Source organism: Anolis carolinensis, chromosome 5 (assembly GCF_035594765.1).
Source record: "Anolis carolinensis isolate JA03-04 chromosome 5, rAnoCar3.1.pri, whole genome shotgun sequence".
Taxonomy (NCBI): Eukaryota; Metazoa; Chordata; class Lepidosauria; order Squamata; family Dactyloidae; genus Anolis; species Anolis carolinensis.
Genome location: NC_085845.1, coordinates 194258332 through 194278897, shown reverse-complemented (window position 1 = coordinate 194278897; position 20566 = coordinate 194258332). Strand labels below are relative to the sequence as shown.

General features: G+C 40.2%; 1 protein-coding gene across 10 annotated transcripts in view; it reads right to left on the bottom strand.

The window, feature by feature from the left end:
- The window catches only part of irag2 (inositol 1,4,5-triphosphate receptor associated 2), a 63610-nt gene that overhangs the window by 28759 nt on the left and 14285 nt on the right, over window positions 1-20566 (bottom strand). For all 10 annotated transcript variants that reach the window (XM_062983229.1, XM_062983226.1, XM_062983230.1 and 7 more), the window contains 14 exons: window positions 20089-20145; window positions 16913-16972; window positions 16739-16803; window positions 16538-16640; window positions 15962-16075; window positions 13790-13873; window positions 12717-12880; window positions 11414-11528; window positions 9471-9633; window positions 7805-7866; window positions 6403-6474; window positions 5357-5462; window positions 2711-2852; window positions 2138-2219 (listed from right to left, as the gene is read on the bottom strand). In XM_062983229.1, the coding sequence (XP_062839299.1) occupies window positions 2138-2219; window positions 2711-2852; window positions 5357-5462; window positions 6403-6474; window positions 7805-7866; window positions 9471-9633; window positions 11414-11528; window positions 12717-12880; window positions 13790-13873; window positions 15962-16075; window positions 16538-16640; window positions 16739-16803; window positions 16913-16972; window positions 20089-20145 (1389 nt within the window). The remainder of the gene's footprint in view (window positions 1-2137; window positions 2220-2710; window positions 2853-5356; window positions 5463-6402; window positions 6475-7804; window positions 7867-9470; window positions 9634-11413; window positions 11529-12716; window positions 12881-13789; window positions 13874-15961; window positions 16076-16537; window positions 16641-16738; window positions 16804-16912; window positions 16973-20088; window positions 20146-20566) is intronic.

Genomic DNA, 20566 nt, shown 5'->3' with positions numbered 1-20566 from the left:
TATGAAAATGAACACAATCTGGCTTTAAAAACTCCAAAATCAGGACAGTAACTTAAAAAACAACACTCAGAAAACAGGGGAATTCCAGACAACAATCAGGGCCAGCTAACACCTCCCAACAAAGGACTCCCCCAAGCAAGAATAAGCGAGGCCCTGAAGCTGCAAGGCCATTAACCAAGGTGATTAATTACAACATTCTGACTTGCCTCCAATAGACAAGAGTTCTTTCTCCCACCCTGGACATTCCAGAGATATACAAACCTCCCTTGCCAAGTTTCCAATATACCTCACAACTTCTGAGGATGCCTGTCATAGATGTGGGTGAAACGTCAGAAGAGAATGCTTCTGGAACATGGCCACACAGCCCGGAAAACATACAGCAACTCAATTTAAACATTCCTGGTCAAAAGGCTTCTCAGTTGACTCTTTTTTTTATTATAGTGTCACTTCCACAATTTTTACTGAGTAAAATCACAATTTTTAGACTGCATTGTAACAATATGGTGCTATTAGGACTGTTTGCTTTTCAGCTTAACCTTAATCGATAACAGGCTTCCTGTGTTATCAATTAAGGCTGGATCTACATTGCCATATAATCTAGTACCTGATTCTAGATTACGCTATGTAACATGATTTTTGTTCCTGGGTTATAAATGTCATTTCTTAATTGGGTCTATCATAAAAACATGGAAAAGGTTTATTAAACTGCAAAAACTTTGCTTTTGCATGCAAAAATTATAGATTTTGCTATAGTTTTCAATGAATATCCCGTCGAGTCTCAACAAATTCAAAATAGTTTGTGTCAGCCAAAAAAATGAGGTTTCTGGAGTATTACAACTACAGTAGAGTCTCACTTATCCAACACTCTGGATTATCCAATGCATTTTTGTATTCAATGTTTTCAATGCATTGCGATATTTTGGTGCTAAATTCATAAATACAGTAGTTACTACATAGCATTACTGCGTATTGAACTACGTTTTCTGTCAAATTTGTTGTATAACAGGATGTTTTGGTGCTTAATTTGTAAAATCATAACCTATTTTGATGTTTAATAGGCTTTTCCTTAATCCCTCCTTATTAGCCAACATATTCGCTTATCCAACGTTCTGCCGGCCCATTTATGTTGGATAAGTGAGACTCTACTGTACTTTTAAAGTAAGTAACACACAATGAAACAGGAAATAACACTTTCAAACCAGGAACAGAACAATTTTCAAATTTTGTAACATAGTAATCTGCTTTGAAGGGGATAGGAGTCTACACTGCCAGATAATTCCGTTCAAAGCAGACAATCTGGGATCAGAAACTGGATTATTATATGGCAGTGTAGATAGATGGGCCTAAAAGACCCATTAAGAATTTTTTCTCTTCAAGCCATAACGACATATCAGCAAACCATACTTCCGTAAAAATATCTATAAGAACTATAAGAAGTCACTACAAACAACTCCAAAAGAATGGAATGAATGGATGTGGAGCAATGAGCAAAACATAAGTCACTCTATTATGTAGGAAAACATAATAAAAGCACTCCTATAGATCAGTGGTTCTCAACTTGTGGGTCCCCGGGTGTTTTGATCTACAACTCCCGGAAATCCCAGCCAGTTTACTAGCTGTTAGGATTTCTGGGAGTTGAAGGACAAAACATCTGGGGACCCACAGGTTGAGAACCACTGCTATAGATGGTCATCCAGAATATCATTGCCATTTCTTCCCAGTTATAGACCATGACCCAAAGATCTTGCCTGAAAAAACAGTTCAGATCCCAGCAAGGAAGTCAGGGGAGAAATGCTCCAAGATACATTCAGTTGACACCAAGATCAAAACCTTTTCGCTATTATGTTCAACCACACCCTACCACCAAATATCCAGTAAAAGAAGCATATCTGCATTCACAAATGACAACAGATGCCTCTTCGATATACTATTACGTTCCCAGAGATAGGGATCATTCATTTCTGGAAGTTTCGAATGCTGCCCCATTGATCCCTCATAAAGAAGTTACAGAATTTCTCCATCGCAGCCAAAACTCTATCCATGTCCTCACAAGTGTCATAAAGGTGCCAATGATCCATTCGTTTTAATTAGATGGGACTGGCAGTTACACAAGTGAAAAACAGGGAGAGAAACTAACCTTGGTCAAGTCAGTATCCATCCTTGCATCCGAGGCAAAGTCTACATCCGTCTGCTCACCAACACAATAGTTGTTGTTGCACCTGATGGGGGGAAAAGTTTTATTTGCATGTGGCAGACAAAGCATTACATTTCAACATCCTTTTTTTCTTAAAAGCTGGGTCTATTTTTACATGCAGCATTTACATAGGCGAGGACTCCATCAACCGCAACACAGAAGCAGTGTTAGAAAAATGGCTGTAAAATCAGAGTGGAAACCCCCAACAGATACCAAGAGACCATTGCTACATAACTAGGGAATACATTATCAGTAATATCAAAACCTAAGTATAAAACCTATCAGCTATAAGCACATTCAGCTTGTGGACCTATCTACCTACCTACCTACCTGTATCTATCTGCATCCATCTACCTGCCTCTTTCTGTCTTTTTCCAACTTGCCTACCTATCTACGTATCTGTCTACACACATACCAGACACACATACAGAAGGGTTACAATGGTAATAGAAGAGGGAAAAGGAAATTTAAATACCACAGTTCACATTTATGGTCCTGTTTGTTGTAGTTTCTTACTTTTGCACCTCCGGCATCATATCCATGATCGGTTCATTTCTCAGAGGCTTCTTCTCAAGTATAGGCTGCGTTCCAGGATTCCCAAAGCTCCCGAGCACAGAACTTCTCTGAATCAAGTCGAGTGACTCAAGAGCTAATGCATCTGTCAACCCAATACACAAAAAAGCAAGATGCAGGGTTATTGAGGGAAGGAAGTATGCAAGATGCTATCATGGTTTTCTTGGAATCCTACAGAGCAAGGCTGTTTAAGCGAGGTAGCAATTTTGAGAAGAATCTGAAATGTATGGTTGGACCAGTTACCCCCAGCTCTATGAGATCCAATCAGGCCATAAACTACATACTTTAGGGCAGCATCTATCCTACAGTTTGACACCATTTTAACTAGCACGGCTCAGGAATCCGGGGAGTTGTCATTTGCTGACGCATTAGCACTCTTTGGCAGAGAAAGTGAAAGACCATATAAATGTACAACATGAGTCTTTTGCATTGAGCCAGGTAAAGGTAAATGTTTTTCCCTGGAGGCATGCCACAGGAGAGAATTTCCAAGAAGGGATTGGCTAACGTATAGAGATATAATTATAAAACGAGAGGGGAAGTGGACCCTCAAATCACAGGAAGAAATAAAAGACATAGATCAAGAGATTTCGTGGTTCCAATACTTTCAAATGAAGGATTATTACGATCGTGATATTAAGATTGGTTTTGAGGAAAATGAAACAGTATGGGATAGAATTATGAAAACAAATAAGAAATTGATATCGAAAATGTACAAAAACCTTCTGGAATGGTCAACGGAGATGGAAGGAGTAAAAGACTGTATGACTACTTGGGCGAAAGATGTAGGCCATACAATAATGTTGGAAGATTGGGAAAAAATGTGGACAATAAAAAACAAATGGACATACAGTAGAGTCTCACTTATCCAAGCTAAATGGGCTGGCAGAAGCTTGGATAAGCGAATATCTTGGATAATAAGGAGGGATTAAGGAAAAGCCTATTAAACATCAAATTAGGTTATGATTTTACAAATTAAGCACCAAAACATCATGTTTTCCAACAAATTTGACAGAAAAAGCAGTTCAATACGCAGTAATGTTATGTTGTAATTACTGTATTTACGAATTTAGCGCCAAAATATCACAATATATTGAAAACATTGACTACAAAAATGGCTTGGATAATCCAGAAACTTGGATAAGCGAGGCTTGGATAAGTGAGACTCTACTGTATGTACAAGATTTAAAGGAAAATTGGATTAAGATGATGTACCGTTGGTATATCACACCTCAAAAACTGGCGAAAATGTACCCAAAAATGAGTGATAAATGTTGGAAATGTGAAGAAAAAACTGGGACGTTAATACACATGTGGTGGAATTGTAGAGTGGCTATGAAATACTGGTCGGAGATTCATGAGGAGGTACAGAAATTTTTAAATGTAAAAATTCAATTGAAATCAGAATACTATTTGCTGGGAATAATCAATTTTAAAATGACAGATAATGAAGAGAAACTTTTCCACTTTTTAACAATGGCTGCCAGGATCAACTATGCGAAATTCTGGAGATCCAAGGAAAAACCCACAATTGATAAATGGATACTAAAGATAATTGACACTATGAATATGGACTCATTGACTCAAACAATAAAATATTTCCAAGGAGTAAAAAGTAAAAAAAACAGATTGGTCACCATTAAAGAAATATATGCTACAAAGGAAAATGAAAATGTTAATAAACAATTTAGATGAAAAAGCAAGAACGAAACAAAACAAGGTCTAGTTAAGAGAAGGGGAAGCCAAAGTGGTTATTATAGGAGAGAAATAAATTTGTCACAAAGAAGGAGATTGGAGGTCAACGATATCCCTTATCCCCTCCCTGATTTCCCTAACACAATTACCCTTAGTGTTAGGTACATAGAGTAGAGTAGACCTCTAGAGTAGAGCTATCCTTTCTCACTTTTCTATCCCTACAGATTGTTCCCCCACATTTTAATGTATCACTCTTGGAAAATATGCTTTACAATAAAAATTTAACTTAAAAAAAAGGTAAACGTTTTCCCCTGAATTTAAGTCTAGTCATGTCTGACTCTGAGGGTTGGTGCTCATCTCCATTTCTAAGCCAAAGATCCGGCACCACCAAAATCATGTGACCAGCATGACTGCATGGAGCACCGGTACCGGTACCTATTGATCTACTCACATTTGCATGTTTTCAAACTTCTAGGTTAGCGGAAGCTGGGTTAACAGCGGGAACTCACCCCACTCCCCGGATTCGAACCACCCTTTCGGTCAGGAAGTTCTGCAGCTTAGAGGTTTAGCCTGCTGTGCCACCGGGGACTCCTGCACTGAGCCATGGCAGTTAAAATAGTGTCAAGCTGCATTAATTCTCCAATATAGATGTACCCTTGGATTATGAAAAGTTTATGGCCCTGAACTGATCTCAATTTCTACAGAAGCTCTTGACCCACAACAAACTTCCTTCTTCTTCTTCTGGAAATGCTCACTCAAAATCCAAGTACAGACTTTCAAAACTCCAGAAACATATGGACAAGTTAGTATTCTTTAGGTCCAGCCTCCACCTAGAAAGCCTTCACCATTTCTGATCAATTGCACCTTCTCAAAGGGGACAGCAGGCATTAGTCTTACCTAGTAATGAAGTGTAATGTGAGCAACAACATCTTAGGCTGGCTGACCGGGACGAGCCACAAAGCTGGCTTTCTTGATTACCAGATCTCTGGCAGCAACAGGATACCTAAATTAGAGAAAACAAATTTAGGACATGCAGTCTTTTCTACTTGACCGAGTAGTTCTGAACCTAGAGAACCTTTGCCAACAGACAGCAATCAAGTGCTTTGGTGCAGATATCTCTTTCTAAAGCATTTGCTATCTCTGTCTATATACTTTAGCACAGGCATGAGAAAACAGAGCCTGTTGCCCCTTGGCCTCTATTTTACAACCACAAAAACTACTCAGGAGACCTCTGAAGCCCCCAAATGCTCTTACAAGTGATTGAAGAGGGCAATGTTTCAGCAAACAACAACAAGAAACTCCTATACTGTCACAAAAGAATTACCATGTGGATTGCCCTCCCATGGGAGCCCCCAGTGGCGCAGCAGATTAAACCGCTGAGCTGCTGAACTTGCTGACCGAAAGGTTGGCAGTTTGAATCCAGGGAGTGTGGTAAGCTCCCGCTGTTAGCCCCAGCTTCTGCCAACCTGGCAGTTCGTGAACATTACAATGCGAGTAGATCCATAGGTACTGCTCTGGCAGGAAGGTAATGACGCTCCATGCAGTCATGCCAGTCACATGACCTTGGAGGTGTCTATGGACAATGCCAGCTCTTTGGCTTAGAAACAGAGATGAACACCAACCCCCAGAGTCAGACACGACTAGACTTAAAGTCTTTACCTTTACTTACCCTCCCATACCCTCCACCCCTTAAAAAAAAGACAAAAAGCATATATGTTCCAGTCAAATGCAGTATTTGGCAGAGAAATTTGAGGACCTTGCAAAGCTACAACTCCCAGGATTCTACAAAATTGAGCTATGGCACTTAAAGTGATGCCAAACATTAATGCATCCCTAGTTTTAGTAACAGCACTTACACCTAAAGCCTGGGGGAAATTGCCTACAACAACATACATGCCTACAACAACTTACATTTGTTTGTTGTCAGACTTGTTTCCACATACCTTCTCTTCTGGCCTTGTCTTTTCATCTACTTTTGAACCAGATTGAGGGCTCCCATCACCATCTCCACAGACCTGTTTTAATTTAACACAGTCTGGCTGATCAATAAGAGCACAGCTGGCTAGAACAAGTGTAGTTTCTATCCCACAATACATAATATTAGCAATCAATGCTTGAAGTAAGCATGGAGGAAAGACATTGATTCCCATAGGGAAGGAGCATTATCTTAATGGAAGAAGAAGATACTTTGCCTATCAAAGGTCCCAGATTCAATCCTCGGAATCTACATAGTGTTGGAAAATACTCCTGTCTGCAGCCATGGAGAGTCACGTTCGGTGATGAGCATAAGAGGTGAAAATTGGATGCCCTTTCAAATTATTTTCAATGACAATTGACGATACTAGCTAGATCTCACAGCCAGAAGGGATTACGAAGACTATCTAGTCCACCCTTTAGGAATGTACAACCACAGCACTCCTGAAAGATGCCCATCTGGAGGTCCTCCAGTTCCAATCCACGATGGAGACATTACAAATGTTCTGCTTTGCTACAAATAGAAGGAAGATAATTGTCTCACCCATGGTCCACTTGTGGTCCATGGGGAGATATTTATATGATACCTAGAATCCTTCCCATTACCAGCAAAAAAAAAAAAAAAACTCTAAAGGAGATATCCATGGTCCTGAACCTTGATGTTGAGAATTAGGTTCAGCACTTTAGGATACGACCTTTCAAGTTTAGAGGACTACCTAAAGCAGTGGTTCTAAACCTGGGGTCCCCAAGATGTTTTTGGCCTTCTACTCCCAGAAACAGCTGGTAAACTGGCTGGGATTTTTGGGAGTTGTAGGCCAAAAACATCTGGGAACCCCAGGCTGAGCAGCACTAACCTAGAGCAAGTTCATTGGTCCACTAACATGTAAGCCACCACTAACACTAATGCTCCAAGGAGCAGCCCTTGGAGATGGCAAACAGGACAGGCTTGTCCCTCAAATGCTTCACAGGAATTCACACTGCGTGGGGCACATTTAATATGCTTACAATATATTTTCACAACACAGAGCCCTTCATGTAGTTAGCTAATGTTGGTCTGTCCCATTTCAGAATCATAGCTTCCACAGTTAATCCAAGGAACTGCCATTGCTGGGAATTCATTTGCTGAGTCCCATCTCAGAAGAAGACTTTTAGGGTTTTTTAAAAAATTATAACCTGCCCATTTCTCAAAAGTGAGACTTAAGGATTACAATAATCCACAAACATTTTGACTTTTAAAATCCATTCAAAAGTGCAATGTAATAGTGTGAAAACCATCTTTACAAATGGGACAAACACATTTCTCTAGTAGAGGATGTCTTCCTCTGTTTCATTCTCTCTCTTCTAAAAAAAAGACTGAAAAAGACATCATACCTGGCAAAGCACTCCACATGACAATGCTTTAAAATATTTCTTCCTGAGCGAGTCAAGAGCCGCTAAGAAACAAGACATTGAAGAAAACTGATTACAAGCTATCCAGATTGTGGAAGGGTTTGTCTTTTGGAGCTGAAGGAAAGGTAGAGTATGTAGGACCTCTGCAAAACAACATTCTCTAGTCTAGAGGTAGTTCTACGTGGTTGACTTTATATTTTGAAATACAAGATCTAAAAGCATAGAGATGAATTACCGTATATTGTTTGTATTTGAATGCAACTGTTATGCTTTCAGCACTCAGAGATGCTGAGCACTGCACAAAGTACCTGCTCCTTATGGAGATAAAAACTGGTAGGACTGGTTTATTGAATCTGAATAGCTGGGAAAATACAAATTCCCAAAATATTGTGCTGGTAATTTTCACCTTTCTCCTGGAACCTCTGGTCATGCCAACCAAACTCAAACATGCCCTTAGTGATGTGAACCTTCTCTAATCTTATGATCACAAACCGGAGTGGGTAATTTCAAAAAGAGGTTTTCCCCAAGATATCAGCAACTCAATAGAAATACTTCACTTCCAGTTCTCATCTCAGCAGATGTCTAGCACACTGTAAAGCTTTAAATGGGTTTTGCAGCAGGAAGAGGAAACTGTTACGTTTAAGCACAATTTGGGGTGATTTTAGGCCAAAAATGTTTCCAAAAATAAAAAATTAGGGAACTAGAAGCTTTGGGGATTAGCCTTGAGGGGTGAAAAAGTGCACTTCAAGGGCTGCTTGTCATTCCTGGAGCATATTTTCCATCTTAACCTAACCCAGTAGGCAATATGAAGTTTTAATTGCATCTGCTAGTTTTAATTGATCAAAGGAGAACCCAAGTCAGCTGTCCCTAGTTCAGGAAATGAGAATACAGTATTCTCACTTATCCAACATAAACGGGTCGGCAGAATGTTGGATAAGCGAATATGTTGGATAATAAGGAGGCATTAAGGAAAAGCCTATTAAATATCAAATTAGGTTATGATTTTACAAATGAAGCACCAAAACATCATGTTAGACAACAAATTTGGCAGAAAAAGTAGTTCAATACGCAGTAATGCTATGTAGTAATTACTGTATTTATGAATTTAGCACCAAAATATCACGATATATTGAAAACATTGACTACAAAAATGCGTTGGATAATCCAGAACGTTGGATAAGCGAGTGTTGGATAAGTGAGACCCTACTGTAGTAGTGACTGAAAGGCTTCCAGAGCTTTTTGAAAATGTGTCCCTTAAAAACAGCCGATAGGCTGTTAGGAATTGTGGGAGTTAAAGTCCAAAACACCTGGAGGGCCGAAGTTTGCCCATGCCCTCTTAAAGGCATGCGTTCTTTATTATAAGAAATGTCCCATAATTGATGGCAGGAAAGTTTTTTTCTTTTTCTTTGATATAGACTGGAAAAGGTGCCCTTCAAAAAGAACATATGCATCATGTAATTTATGAATGTGTCCAGTGTGCTAATTTTACAGACAAACGCATGACTGAGTAGACAAAAAACAATACTTCCACTTGATATTTAGGAAGAAACAAACATAGCTACTTCCTCATTCTTAGCCCATTGTGAATTTCAACTGTCCTCTCTTGCATGTTTGAAACCCTAGTAACATAAGCATTTGTGATACTTACTGCTTTGATCTTCAGTTTTCTGTTCCAGTTGCTGAAAAGCATGCGCTAACTTGGTGTTTGCATTTTGGAGGTCTCTTTGCTCAGCAAGGCTCTCTTCCAGCCTCTTTTGCAGAGAACTGGCTTCTTCTTGTGCCCTGAGAAAGTTGTTCTCCAAATCCTTAACCTTAAAGAAAAGCAGAAAGGTCAACAAATGCTTCTGAAGTCCTCAGTGATAGACCTCTCGCAAATGAAACCAAAAACACATATGTCGTCATTCCGGAAGCTGTTTATATCCAATGCACTTCTGCATTTTGATGCTCACAGGCTCGATTTATTTCTCAAGCCTGGTGCCTGTGTGCCAAGCAGCTTCCTTCTTGTGCAAAGCGCTTAAAGCCAATCCACCCCCAACAAACACACATACACTTGGCTTCTGACTTCCTTTGCTTTCAGGCTTTTGTAAGTTCCAGATGGACACACAAGTTCTGCTTTTGCTAAGACAGGATGTGCTATGGCAAGAGCTATCTTGCTGGTCTTCACAAAGCTCATAGCTTCTGAACACCTCAGAGATGGAATTGGGGACCCCATATTAGGGTTTTATTCTAAAACTAGCTAAACCCAGACACGCTTCGTGGTGGCTAAGTATGATATAGAATGAACATGAAAGTAAATAAAAGTAATGTAGCAAACATTGATTCACTGAGAAAACATATCATCCAATTCAATACCCTGCCTTGTGTTGCTGTGTCTATGTGGAATGAGAGATAATGAATGGAAAAGAGGTTTTTACCAAAAATCTTTTTTTAATTGTAAAGCTGGTGGATTGACTACATTTTTGGTTTGTCTTTGTTCTGCATAAACAGTAAGATCAGACGGCTCACCGACTCTGGTGCAAGTGACGTATAATTGCCCATGAGAAAAGCAATTACTTTCTAATTTCAAACTGCACACTTGCAAAGATTGCCCCTGTGCTTTATTAATAGTCATTGTGATCGCAAGATATATTGGAAGTTAAAGTTGTGTGAACATGAACGCCATGTCGGTTGGAAGGAGTAGGATTCCCAGGGCAATCACCCCCAACTCCTGCGTGTATATAGAGTTGGATCTGTGTGCCAGGTTTGGTCCAGATCTGTTGTTGATTGGGTTTAGTGCACTCTGGATAAGGGTGAACTACAGTTCCCATAATCAATGGCCACAAACCACAGCAGTATGCTCAGTTGGTCATGGGGATTCTCTGTGCCAAGTTTGGTCCCTGTCCATTGTCGGTGGGCGTCACAGTTTATCTGGATGTTGGTGAACTGTAACTACTATCAATCAAGGTCAACATTCCCCAAACTTCTCCAGTATTTTCTGTTGGTCGTGGGGAGTCTGTGTGCCAAGTTTTGTCCAGGTCCGTCACTAGTAGCAGATTCTACACTTGGGATCTGTCGTCAACTTTTCAATTCTGGCTTTGATGGCATTTGTTCTAATTGCTTGTTTTTGGGTTGTAAGAATCAGGCCTCCATTCTCCTTTTTCAAAGTTCAATTTGTGAGTCACATCCATGTGTTTTCCTTGTCAATTTTGCTCTCAATTTTCCCCAGGAACTGTGAACATTTCTGCCGCTTTTGTAGTTGTTTGCTTCCAGTTGTCTTACAGACCCATGCCCTGGTTGCTCAGCAGTGGCTCCTGGTTCCTGTAGCCCTCTTGTCCATGGGTGCACAGGTTCCAAAAGCCAAATCACCCCAAAATTGTCTTCATGGGTGGCTGAGACAGTGATCCCTTAGCTTTCTGATGGTTCAATGTGTGCAACCTTTGTTCCAAGAACAATATGATTCAAAATACAATGCATAACATAATCTTTGTATAAATATATGTCCACTGCTTGTTTATGTCCTTCAAAGGCTTCTATACTGATCCTACATCTTTGCCTCAAAAGGGAGGGAGAGAGGACAGCCACGTAAAGCACACAATATACTTAAACACCTACCTTCTTGCTGGCATCCTCCACTTGCTTTGTTGCTTCTTGAAGTGCCAGTTTCAAGACACCTGCTTCCAATACAATATCCTCTTTCAGCTGCCGGACTGATTCTAGCTCTTGTTCTCTGGGGACAAGAAGAGGCAACTCACTCCTTGCTTTGAAAAAGAACGGTCTAGATTCGGATACATACTTTGGTACAGAACATTTTGAGATGTAATACCACGTCAAAACCAGAACTCTTTCTTTTGGGATTAATGGATAAACAAATGGAAAGGAGACATGGCAGATTATAAGGAGGTATGACGACAGTTAGAGTGTTGTATGGACAAAATTGGGAGGCTTAAACGATACAAAAAGAAGAATAGTTATCAAATTAACTGCAGGGATTGGCAATTGGTAAGACTGATTAACCAGAAGAAGTGCATAAAATAGTATGCCAAAGAAGTATGACATTATTTAGATTTATTTTCTGTTTCTGGGTGTTTTTTATGTTCTGTTGCTTTCTTTTCTTTTCTTTTTACATATATTCACATATAAGATTATAGAATCAGAGTTGAAAGAGACCTCATGGGCCTTCCAGTCCAACTCCCTGCCAAGAAGCAGGAAAATCACATTTAAAGCACCCCTGACAGGTGGCCATCCAGCCTTTGCTTAAACGCCTCCAAAGAAGGAGTCTCCACCACACTCTGCAGCAGAGAGTTCCTCTGCTGAACAGCTCCCATAGTGAGCAAGGTCTTTCTGATGTTCAGGTGGAATCTCCTCCCTATGACTTTCCCCTCATTTATACATGGCCATCATGTCAGCTTTCTCTTTTGCAGGCTAAACATGCTCAGCTCTTTCAGCCACTCCTCATAGGGCTTGTTCTCTAGACCCTTGACCATTTGAGTCACCCTCCTATGGGCACATTCCAGCTTGTCAACATCTCCCTTAAATTGTGGTGCCCAGAATTGGACACAGTATTCCAGTTGTGAGATAGATAGATAGATAGATAGATATAAATAAAAGAAAGATCTGTTTGGGAGCTGTTTGGGAGCTGGGAAGTGGACACAATGGCCAAATGACCCACTGTAGATTTTGGAGGAATGTAGTTGGCCATTTTGGGGGGCTAACTATTTTCTAGTGGAAAATGAGGAGGGAATAAAGCTTTCCATATGTTAATAGATGTGGCTTCTGATACTTGTGCTTACACAGTATTCTGACTGGGAACTCTTAATAGTATTCATTTATATTTACCCGATTCCTGAAATATAAAGAAGGTAGACAGATTGATAACCCCAAGACCCAAACACACATGAGTAAGATGAAAAAATACCTGGAGGAAAGTGCTCTCTTCAAATGGAGCTGCTCTGTCCTCATTCTCCTTAGGTTCCCTGCCATTTTTATAAGCTCTTTGTCTATGGATTCCTTCTGAGTATTTAAGAGTTCGAGTTTCTGAATCCAAATTGGTTCTTTATTCTCCAAGTTTTTCTGCATCTCCTGTATTGACATTTGAATCAAAGATGGAAAACTCACTCATTGTTTCCCTTGGATAGACAAAGAGGCTTCCCAACCAGCACCTGATGTCCCAACTATACAGATGCAAACACGTGTCAGTGTGCACACATAACATATCTCATTCATTCATTTGGTTCAGAAGTGGGCCACATGTTCTTAGAGGTAATTGTCTCAGGGTCACATGATGGTAGTGGGCACGGCCAGGCAAAAAACTTTGGAAAACTTCCCAAAACTCCAACCAGGGACTTGGAGATTATGGGTATTACGGTTTAACAACCGTGAGCACATCCCTTCCTTTTCTAGTTCCCTCCCTTAAAGTTTATGTCTAACAAAAAAACCACAATGCAATGCTGACTCTCATAAGCAAGTTACTACATACTACCCTGTTTCCCCTAAAATAAGACATCCCCAGAAAGTAAGACCTAGTGGAGGTTTTGCTGAATTGCTAAATATAAGGCCTCCCCTGAAAGTAAACCTAGCAAAGTTTTGGTTTGGAAGCATGCCCGCTGAACAGAACACCAGAGCATGCAGGATCGGTAAATGTACGTACCATAAAGTGTTGTACATGGAAATATTGGTAGTAACAAGAAATTCTTGATAGGATTCACAGTTTGTCTGGTTATGCTGGTTTATGATGACAACTACTGTACAGTATATAACAAATGTTCATTTTTTTGGTTCAACAATAAATGTGAATTCTTCTTCATAGAAAAATAAGACATCCCCTGAAAATAAGACCTAGAGCATCTTTGGGAGCAAAAATTAATCTAAGACACTGTCTTATTTTCGGGGAAACACAGTATATGCAGAGATTAGAGGAAATGTTTGGCACCCTATATCTCAGTCTATCAAACAGTGAAGGCATCTTGCTTGGCACTCAGATGTGTTTACCTCCAGTTTCTTTTCATATGAGTCCTGCACATTTTCTTCAGAGTCTCCTGCCCAAAGCAGTCTCAGTCCTGCCAGTTCTTCTTGCTATAAAAAAGGGAGTCAGGTAACATTTTACTTCTGATGTTCAAGTGGTCTTACCCATGCATACACATACATGTGATGGGTTGTGAATGAAACATATACATTTAACCAGCTACAATGTGTATCTGAGGAAATGCTGCCACAAGATGGAACATATGTGTGGCATATACCACCCCATTTAAGATCATTGTTGATCTCAGACATGTCTATTGTTGGGTAAGAACACAAAACTGTAGGGAAGGGAGAATGGAGTGGAGTTTAGCTGGAGCCCTGAATAGGAACTACTCCATGATGGAACATATTGTTGCAGATCTTTCTTGTATATTACTAAATGAACAGTCTTGACAAAACTGGGATGGGCAACTGGGATTAGAAGGTCATGCCTCCATGTCCCCAATGTTTCCTCATATAATGAGAAGAGTTGGAAGGGACTGCAAAGGACATCTATTCCAACCCACTGCCATGCAGGAGTACACAATGACATAACTCCTGAAAGGTGCCAATTCATCCTCTATTGAAAGAACTCCCAAGAGTGTATCCACCATCTTTTGTCCGTTCTATTGTTGAACAACTCACAAAGTGAAGAAGTACTTCTTAATGTTTGGATGGAATGGATTTTTGTGTAATTTTAAGTTATTTAACACTTTAAAACAACTTTCTTTGAACTCCATGCCAACTGGGTCAGTGACGAGCAAATTTCCCATGGGTCACAGGACCACAGAATCATAGGATTGGAAGGGGACCTCTGGGCCAATCCCTGCTCAATGCAGGATCCTCATCAAGTAGTTGTCCAGACACTAAGAGCTGAGCTTTAGCGCAGCTGGTAAATCACAAGCAGTAAAATAATAATAATAATAACAACAACAACAACAACAACAACAACAACAACAACTTAATTTTTATACCCCGTCCCATCTCCCCGGAGGGAATCGGAGCGGCTTACATGGGGCCATGCCCGACAACAATACAATAACAGCAATAAAACAATAAAACAAATATCGACAATAAAACAAATATCGCCAACCAAACGGTGACCAGTTTGAAACCCGGTTGGGGTGAGCACTCGACTGTCAAGCCCAGCTCACAGTTTGTCAACCTAATTTATCTATCTATCTATCATCTATCTATCTATCTATCTATCTATATCTATATATGCCTTCACGTCACCTGTTGATTTATAGTGAACTCATGGATTTTGCATAGAGTTCTCTTAGGCATGGAATACTCATATGGGGTTTTGACAGTTCCTTCTTCAGAAATATAGCCTACAGCATTTGGTATTTGTTAGTAATCTCTTGGGCTGATCTAATTAACTTCTCAAGATCAGAGAGGCTCTGGTACCTTTATGACATTTAAAGCAGTCATAGACCTCTCCTCCTCCATTTAAATAATAATAAAAAAACAAGGATTTTGGAGGATTTCCAAATACTCAAAGCTAATTGCAGGTGGTGGTAAAATCTGGCCCATATGGCACACTTTTCCCACCATACCATAAAACAGAGAAAAGAAAGTCTACAAAACAAAGAGGAGGCAGCAGCAGAAGTATCTTCAGTTTCTGAAGCAATCAAAGGCTTAGGAAAGACTTCAATGAATTTTCCCTTAGTACTGGGATGTGGCGCAGGCTGGTAAGCAGCCTGCTGCAATAAATCACTCTGACCATGAGGTCATGAGTTCGAGGCCAGCCCATGGCGGGGTGAGCACCCGTCAATTAAAAAATAGCCCCTGCTCGTTGCTGACCTAGCAACCCGAAAGATAGTTGCATCTATCAAGTAGGAAATAAGGTACCACTTATAAAGTGGGGAGGCAAATTTAACTAATTTACAACATTGGAATGAGGAAGTGCCGTCACAGTTGACGATGAAGCAGCTGCTCCCCCTGTGGCCAGAATCGAACATCCCCTCAGGAGAAGGTTAAATTGCCTCTGCGTCTGTCTCTGTCTCGGTTCTATGTGTATATGGGCATTGAATGTTTGCTTTATATGTATATAATGTGATCCGCCCTGAGTCCCCTTTGGGTTGAGAAGGGCGGAATATAAATACTGTAAATAAATAAATAAAATATTTCTACTATCAGCAGCCGTCTATTCCATACCAGGTTTTGGATAGTAGCCTTAAATTTCTCTCCCACTTGCTCTGGTCCTTGCAGGAGCAGTAAGACCTCCTTGTCCAGAGATTCATCCAGCACAGTCCTTTCAGTTCCAGGAACCTTTGAAGAAAAAGAACAATGAAATAACTCCATGCACGGGCCAATGCATGACTCCATGCATGGGCCAATGGCTCTACACTCAATTCTGGGCATTCTAGTCATGCTCATAAATAGGGGGAGGTTTGGGAGGTAACACACAAACACAGCACAGAGCCATCAAAATAAAACCTGACAATAACTATGGCGTGGCACAAGACCAAAACATTAGTGTTTCCTTCACCTCCAAATTGTCTATCCCAATACTCTTTATAATGCATTCTTTTTCAATCCTAAACCTTTTTAAAAAAGGGACAGAACTATTAGAATAATATTAAGAATTGTAGCAAATTATTAGTCATAATAGCAGTGAGTAATGAAAATGAGTAACTTTTCAAGCACTATAACCAGTAGCATGAAATATTATCTGTTTAAACAGTAATATTCTAAATTCTGGTCTCCAGTTCTCTGAATGGGATTTCTCACCTCTGATTGTCCTTGGGCCAGTTCCAGTTCACAGTGCAGGGAGTTGGGACTTTCAACAATGCTGCTGTTGAACTTGTAAATTAAGGGGAAATTTATGCCATTCCTAACAAAAAGAAAGAGAAAAGAGCTAAGTATCTTTCCCTCAAAAAGGACTTTTGTGAAGGATGACAAACCCTTCTCCTGGAGACCAGACATACTCACGAGATGAGCTCCTGCTGCATTTGCTGAACATTGTTCACCAGTTTATTTTTCTCTACCCGCAGAGTCTAGAAATTCACATCCAAAATAAAAATTCTCTTAACATAGGATCTACAGGCAAAAAATAGCAGCGTCACCTTCCCCTTCCAGCCCCTGAGCAAATCACTGGAAACATACCTCGATTACCGAGGAATATTCCTTAAGAGTAGACTTCATTTCCTGAATATCCAGTTCCTTCTGTGAATTGTTAAGAATCAGAAATATAGAACCAGAAGAAAACTGAAACGATGCACCCAAGTCTATTTTCTGAATCAAGATTTGGCATTGAAATTATTCCTAATCTGATTATTTTATTGTTGTTGTGTAAAATGAGTTGGATTTTTCTGTAACTTGAGCTATGAATTTCATGGATGTTGACAACCAAATAATGATAATTTAAAAGAGAATCAACAGACTTTTGAGGAATTCTGGAAGGTGGACTCCATCAAAATAACTTTCCTAAATTCCAGGGCTGTGTGTGTGTGTGTATACATATGTACATCCATCCATCCATACATACATACATGCATACATACACACACATGCATGCTCCAGCCCCCATATTAGCCTGGGGAAGTATGAATCAGGTTAATTCTAATAGAAAATGAATACCAAATCAAACTTTCAAGTATCCCCATTACAGAATTAAAATATAAATTCTGTCAAGCAGCAGGGGAGGCTTATGGCTCCGATACCAGTGGTGTGAGCAATCAATTATAGATTTTAGTATGAACTTTAAAGGAACTATGTCTGGTGCAGAACCTATTTTGGGGATAAGGTTCAGCAAGGTAGGCAGCCCTTTGGTCTAGAACTCAGAACTGTTCCATTTTCCAGACTTTACTAAGAGTACCTCTATAGCAGTGGTTCTCAACCTGTGAGTCCCCAGGTGTTTCGTTCTACAACTCCCAGAAATCCCAGCCAGTTTACCAGCTGTTGGGATTTCTGGGAATGGCCAAAACACTTTGGGACCCACAGTTTGAGAACCACTGCTCTATAATCTAAATACAAAATCTTTCCTGGACTGGGCTATTTTGGGTGCTTTGACAGGAGAAGCCAAGAGCTAGAATGGTCTACACACAAAGCATCCTAACAGCCTTTGGATAAAACCAGTTCACCTGAATCTAGAAGGCCACTAGGCTGAGTAGATTGTGTGAACTGTTGCTTTGTGCCTTCAAGTCATTCCTGATAGAGGACAACCCTAAGATGAACCTATCATGGGGTTTGCTTGGCAAGAATTGTTCAGAGGAGGGTTGTCATGGCTGTTTTCTGAGGCTGAGAGTGTGTAATTTGTACAAGGTTACTTAGTCGGTTTCCTTGGCCAAGTGGGGAATCGAACCCTAATCTCCAGAGTTCTTAGCCCAACAAACTCATTTTTACCAGACCACGCTCTCAGGGTGGTTTAGGAAAACACAATTTAGAATGGCCAGCCAAAGAGCTTTTGTACTTGGTTGAACTACAAATCCCAGGAGATCATATGATGGTCATCAAAGTGAAACTGCCATTGTGATTTAAACCACTATTTCAGATGGGCAATTTGTCGATATTTGTAAGTCAAGATAGAGAGGAACCATGAGTAGCTTGGAAATCTAAAGAGCACAAAAATGTAACTTTATCAAAGTTTATCCTTTCTCTTTCCTTCTAAAATCTGGAATTGAGAGATCCACCATTCCTGAATCTGGAGGTTTATTTAGCTGTTAGAGCCTCAATAGTAATCACTAGCCACATGTACAAGAACAGCAGAGAAATAACAAGCATGACACAAATGTGAGTTCTCAAATGCAACCAAACCATCAGGTGAAGGACTGAGTTGTTATTGCTTTACCTGTGCTTCCCTCCCCTCCCCCCACCCCCCAATTAATTCAAATTAGCCACAGGTGTTTGGAGCAGGAGGAAGCTATGCAAAACCAGGATCAGCCAGAACATGGGAGAAGTTTACAAATAGAACCATTTTTGCGCAACTCCTCCCAATGTTATTGCAAACATCTAGTTTGATCCTATCTAGGTTGGAATATGTCACAGAATTATACCCCTAGACAATGCTTCCAGCTAGTCAGAGTTTTTCCCTTACAAAAAATTACTAGAACAAGTTTCCAAAGATATGAGAAAATAGAGAGGTTTTTCAAAAAAGTCAGCTCTCCTTTTCCCTATTAAGACACATTGTGAAAAATTGTGCAGTTCATGCTCCAAAGAATCATCACTACTGATGAATGCAGTTTGACACCACTTTATGACTTAATGCTATAGGATCCTGTTAGTTGTAGTTTCACAAGGTCTTCAGCCTTCTTTGCCAAGAGTATTGCTGCCTCAACAAACTATATATCCCAGAATTCCATAGCTAAGAGTGATATCGAACTGCATTAATTCTGCAGTGTAGATGCACCCCAACCTATCGGACCAGCAATGTATAACACATTAAGACATACAATCAAGAAATTGCATTTTATTCCTTGATTTGAAAATGTTTCATTTGTGCACAAAAAAATGGATTTTGTGCAAAAATGAGTTGGGACTGGCACAAACGTATTTGATACATTCATTGGCGTTATTTTGCGCTGAAAACTTTTGAGCAAAAATGTCCTGAAATAATTAAAAGATGTGCAAAACTTTTTATCCAGCAGGGAGAAAGAAAAATGAAGAAGAAAAGAAACTTTTTGCCGTCTCATGTAAACACAAGGAAGGAAAGGTTTGAATTACTATAATGTTAGCGTGGGAGCTCCCAGTGGTGCATCAGATTAAACCACTGAACTGCTGAACTTGCTGACTGAAAGGTCTGTAGTTCGAATTCTGGGAGAAGGGTGAGCTCCCGCTGTTAGCCCCAGCTTCAGCCAACCTAGCAGTTCAAAAACATGCAAATATGGGTAGATCAATAGGTACTGCTCCGGCAGGGAGGTAACACTGCTCCATGCAGTCATGCCAGCCACGTGACTTTGGAGGTGTCTACGGACAATGCCAGCTCTTCAGCTTAGAAATGGAGATGAGCACCAACCCCCAGAGTTGGACACGACTAGACTTAATGTCAGGGGAAATCCTTTACTTTTACTAATGTTAGTGCATTAAGACCATTCTTAAAGCTGCTTAATGTAAACAAGTGATATTAATTCCACGAGATTCTTGACTGAATTGATTACATTGAGAACCTCTTAGGAAACTGCTGCCTTCAAAGATTTTTTTTTTTCTCCCAGTGGAATTGCTCCATCTGCTGTTGACAAATAGCCGTGCAAGAACGTAAGAAATACTTGCTCCATTACACTATTATTTTTACATTCAGGCAGTCTGCAGTCCGTCTGTACAGAAACACCACAATAGCTACTCACCTTAAGTAGAGAAGCGTCTTTGCTCCCCAGCATGCTCTCATACAGCTGTACTTGCATCTGGGAAGGAAGAGCAAATGCATTTTAACCTTCCTATTGTCTTGATTATGGATACTTGTGAAATATAACCAACACTTGAAATTTGAGGTTGTTGTATGTTTTCCGGGCTGTATGGCCATGTTCTAGAAGTATTCTCTCCTGACGTTTCACCCACATCTATGGCAGGCATCCTCAAAGGTTGTGAGGTATGGAGAAACTAAGCAAGGAAGGTTTATATATATCTGTGGAAAGTCCAGGGTGAGAGAAGAACTCTTTGTCAGATGGAGGCCAGTGTGAATGTTGTAGTTAATCACCTTGATTAGCATTGAATAGATTCATCTCCTGGCTTCTTCCTGCCTGGGGGCATCCTTTGTTCAGAGTCGTTAGCTGCTCCTGGTTCCCATGTCTGGAACTCCTCTGTTTTCAGAGTGTTGCTTCTTAT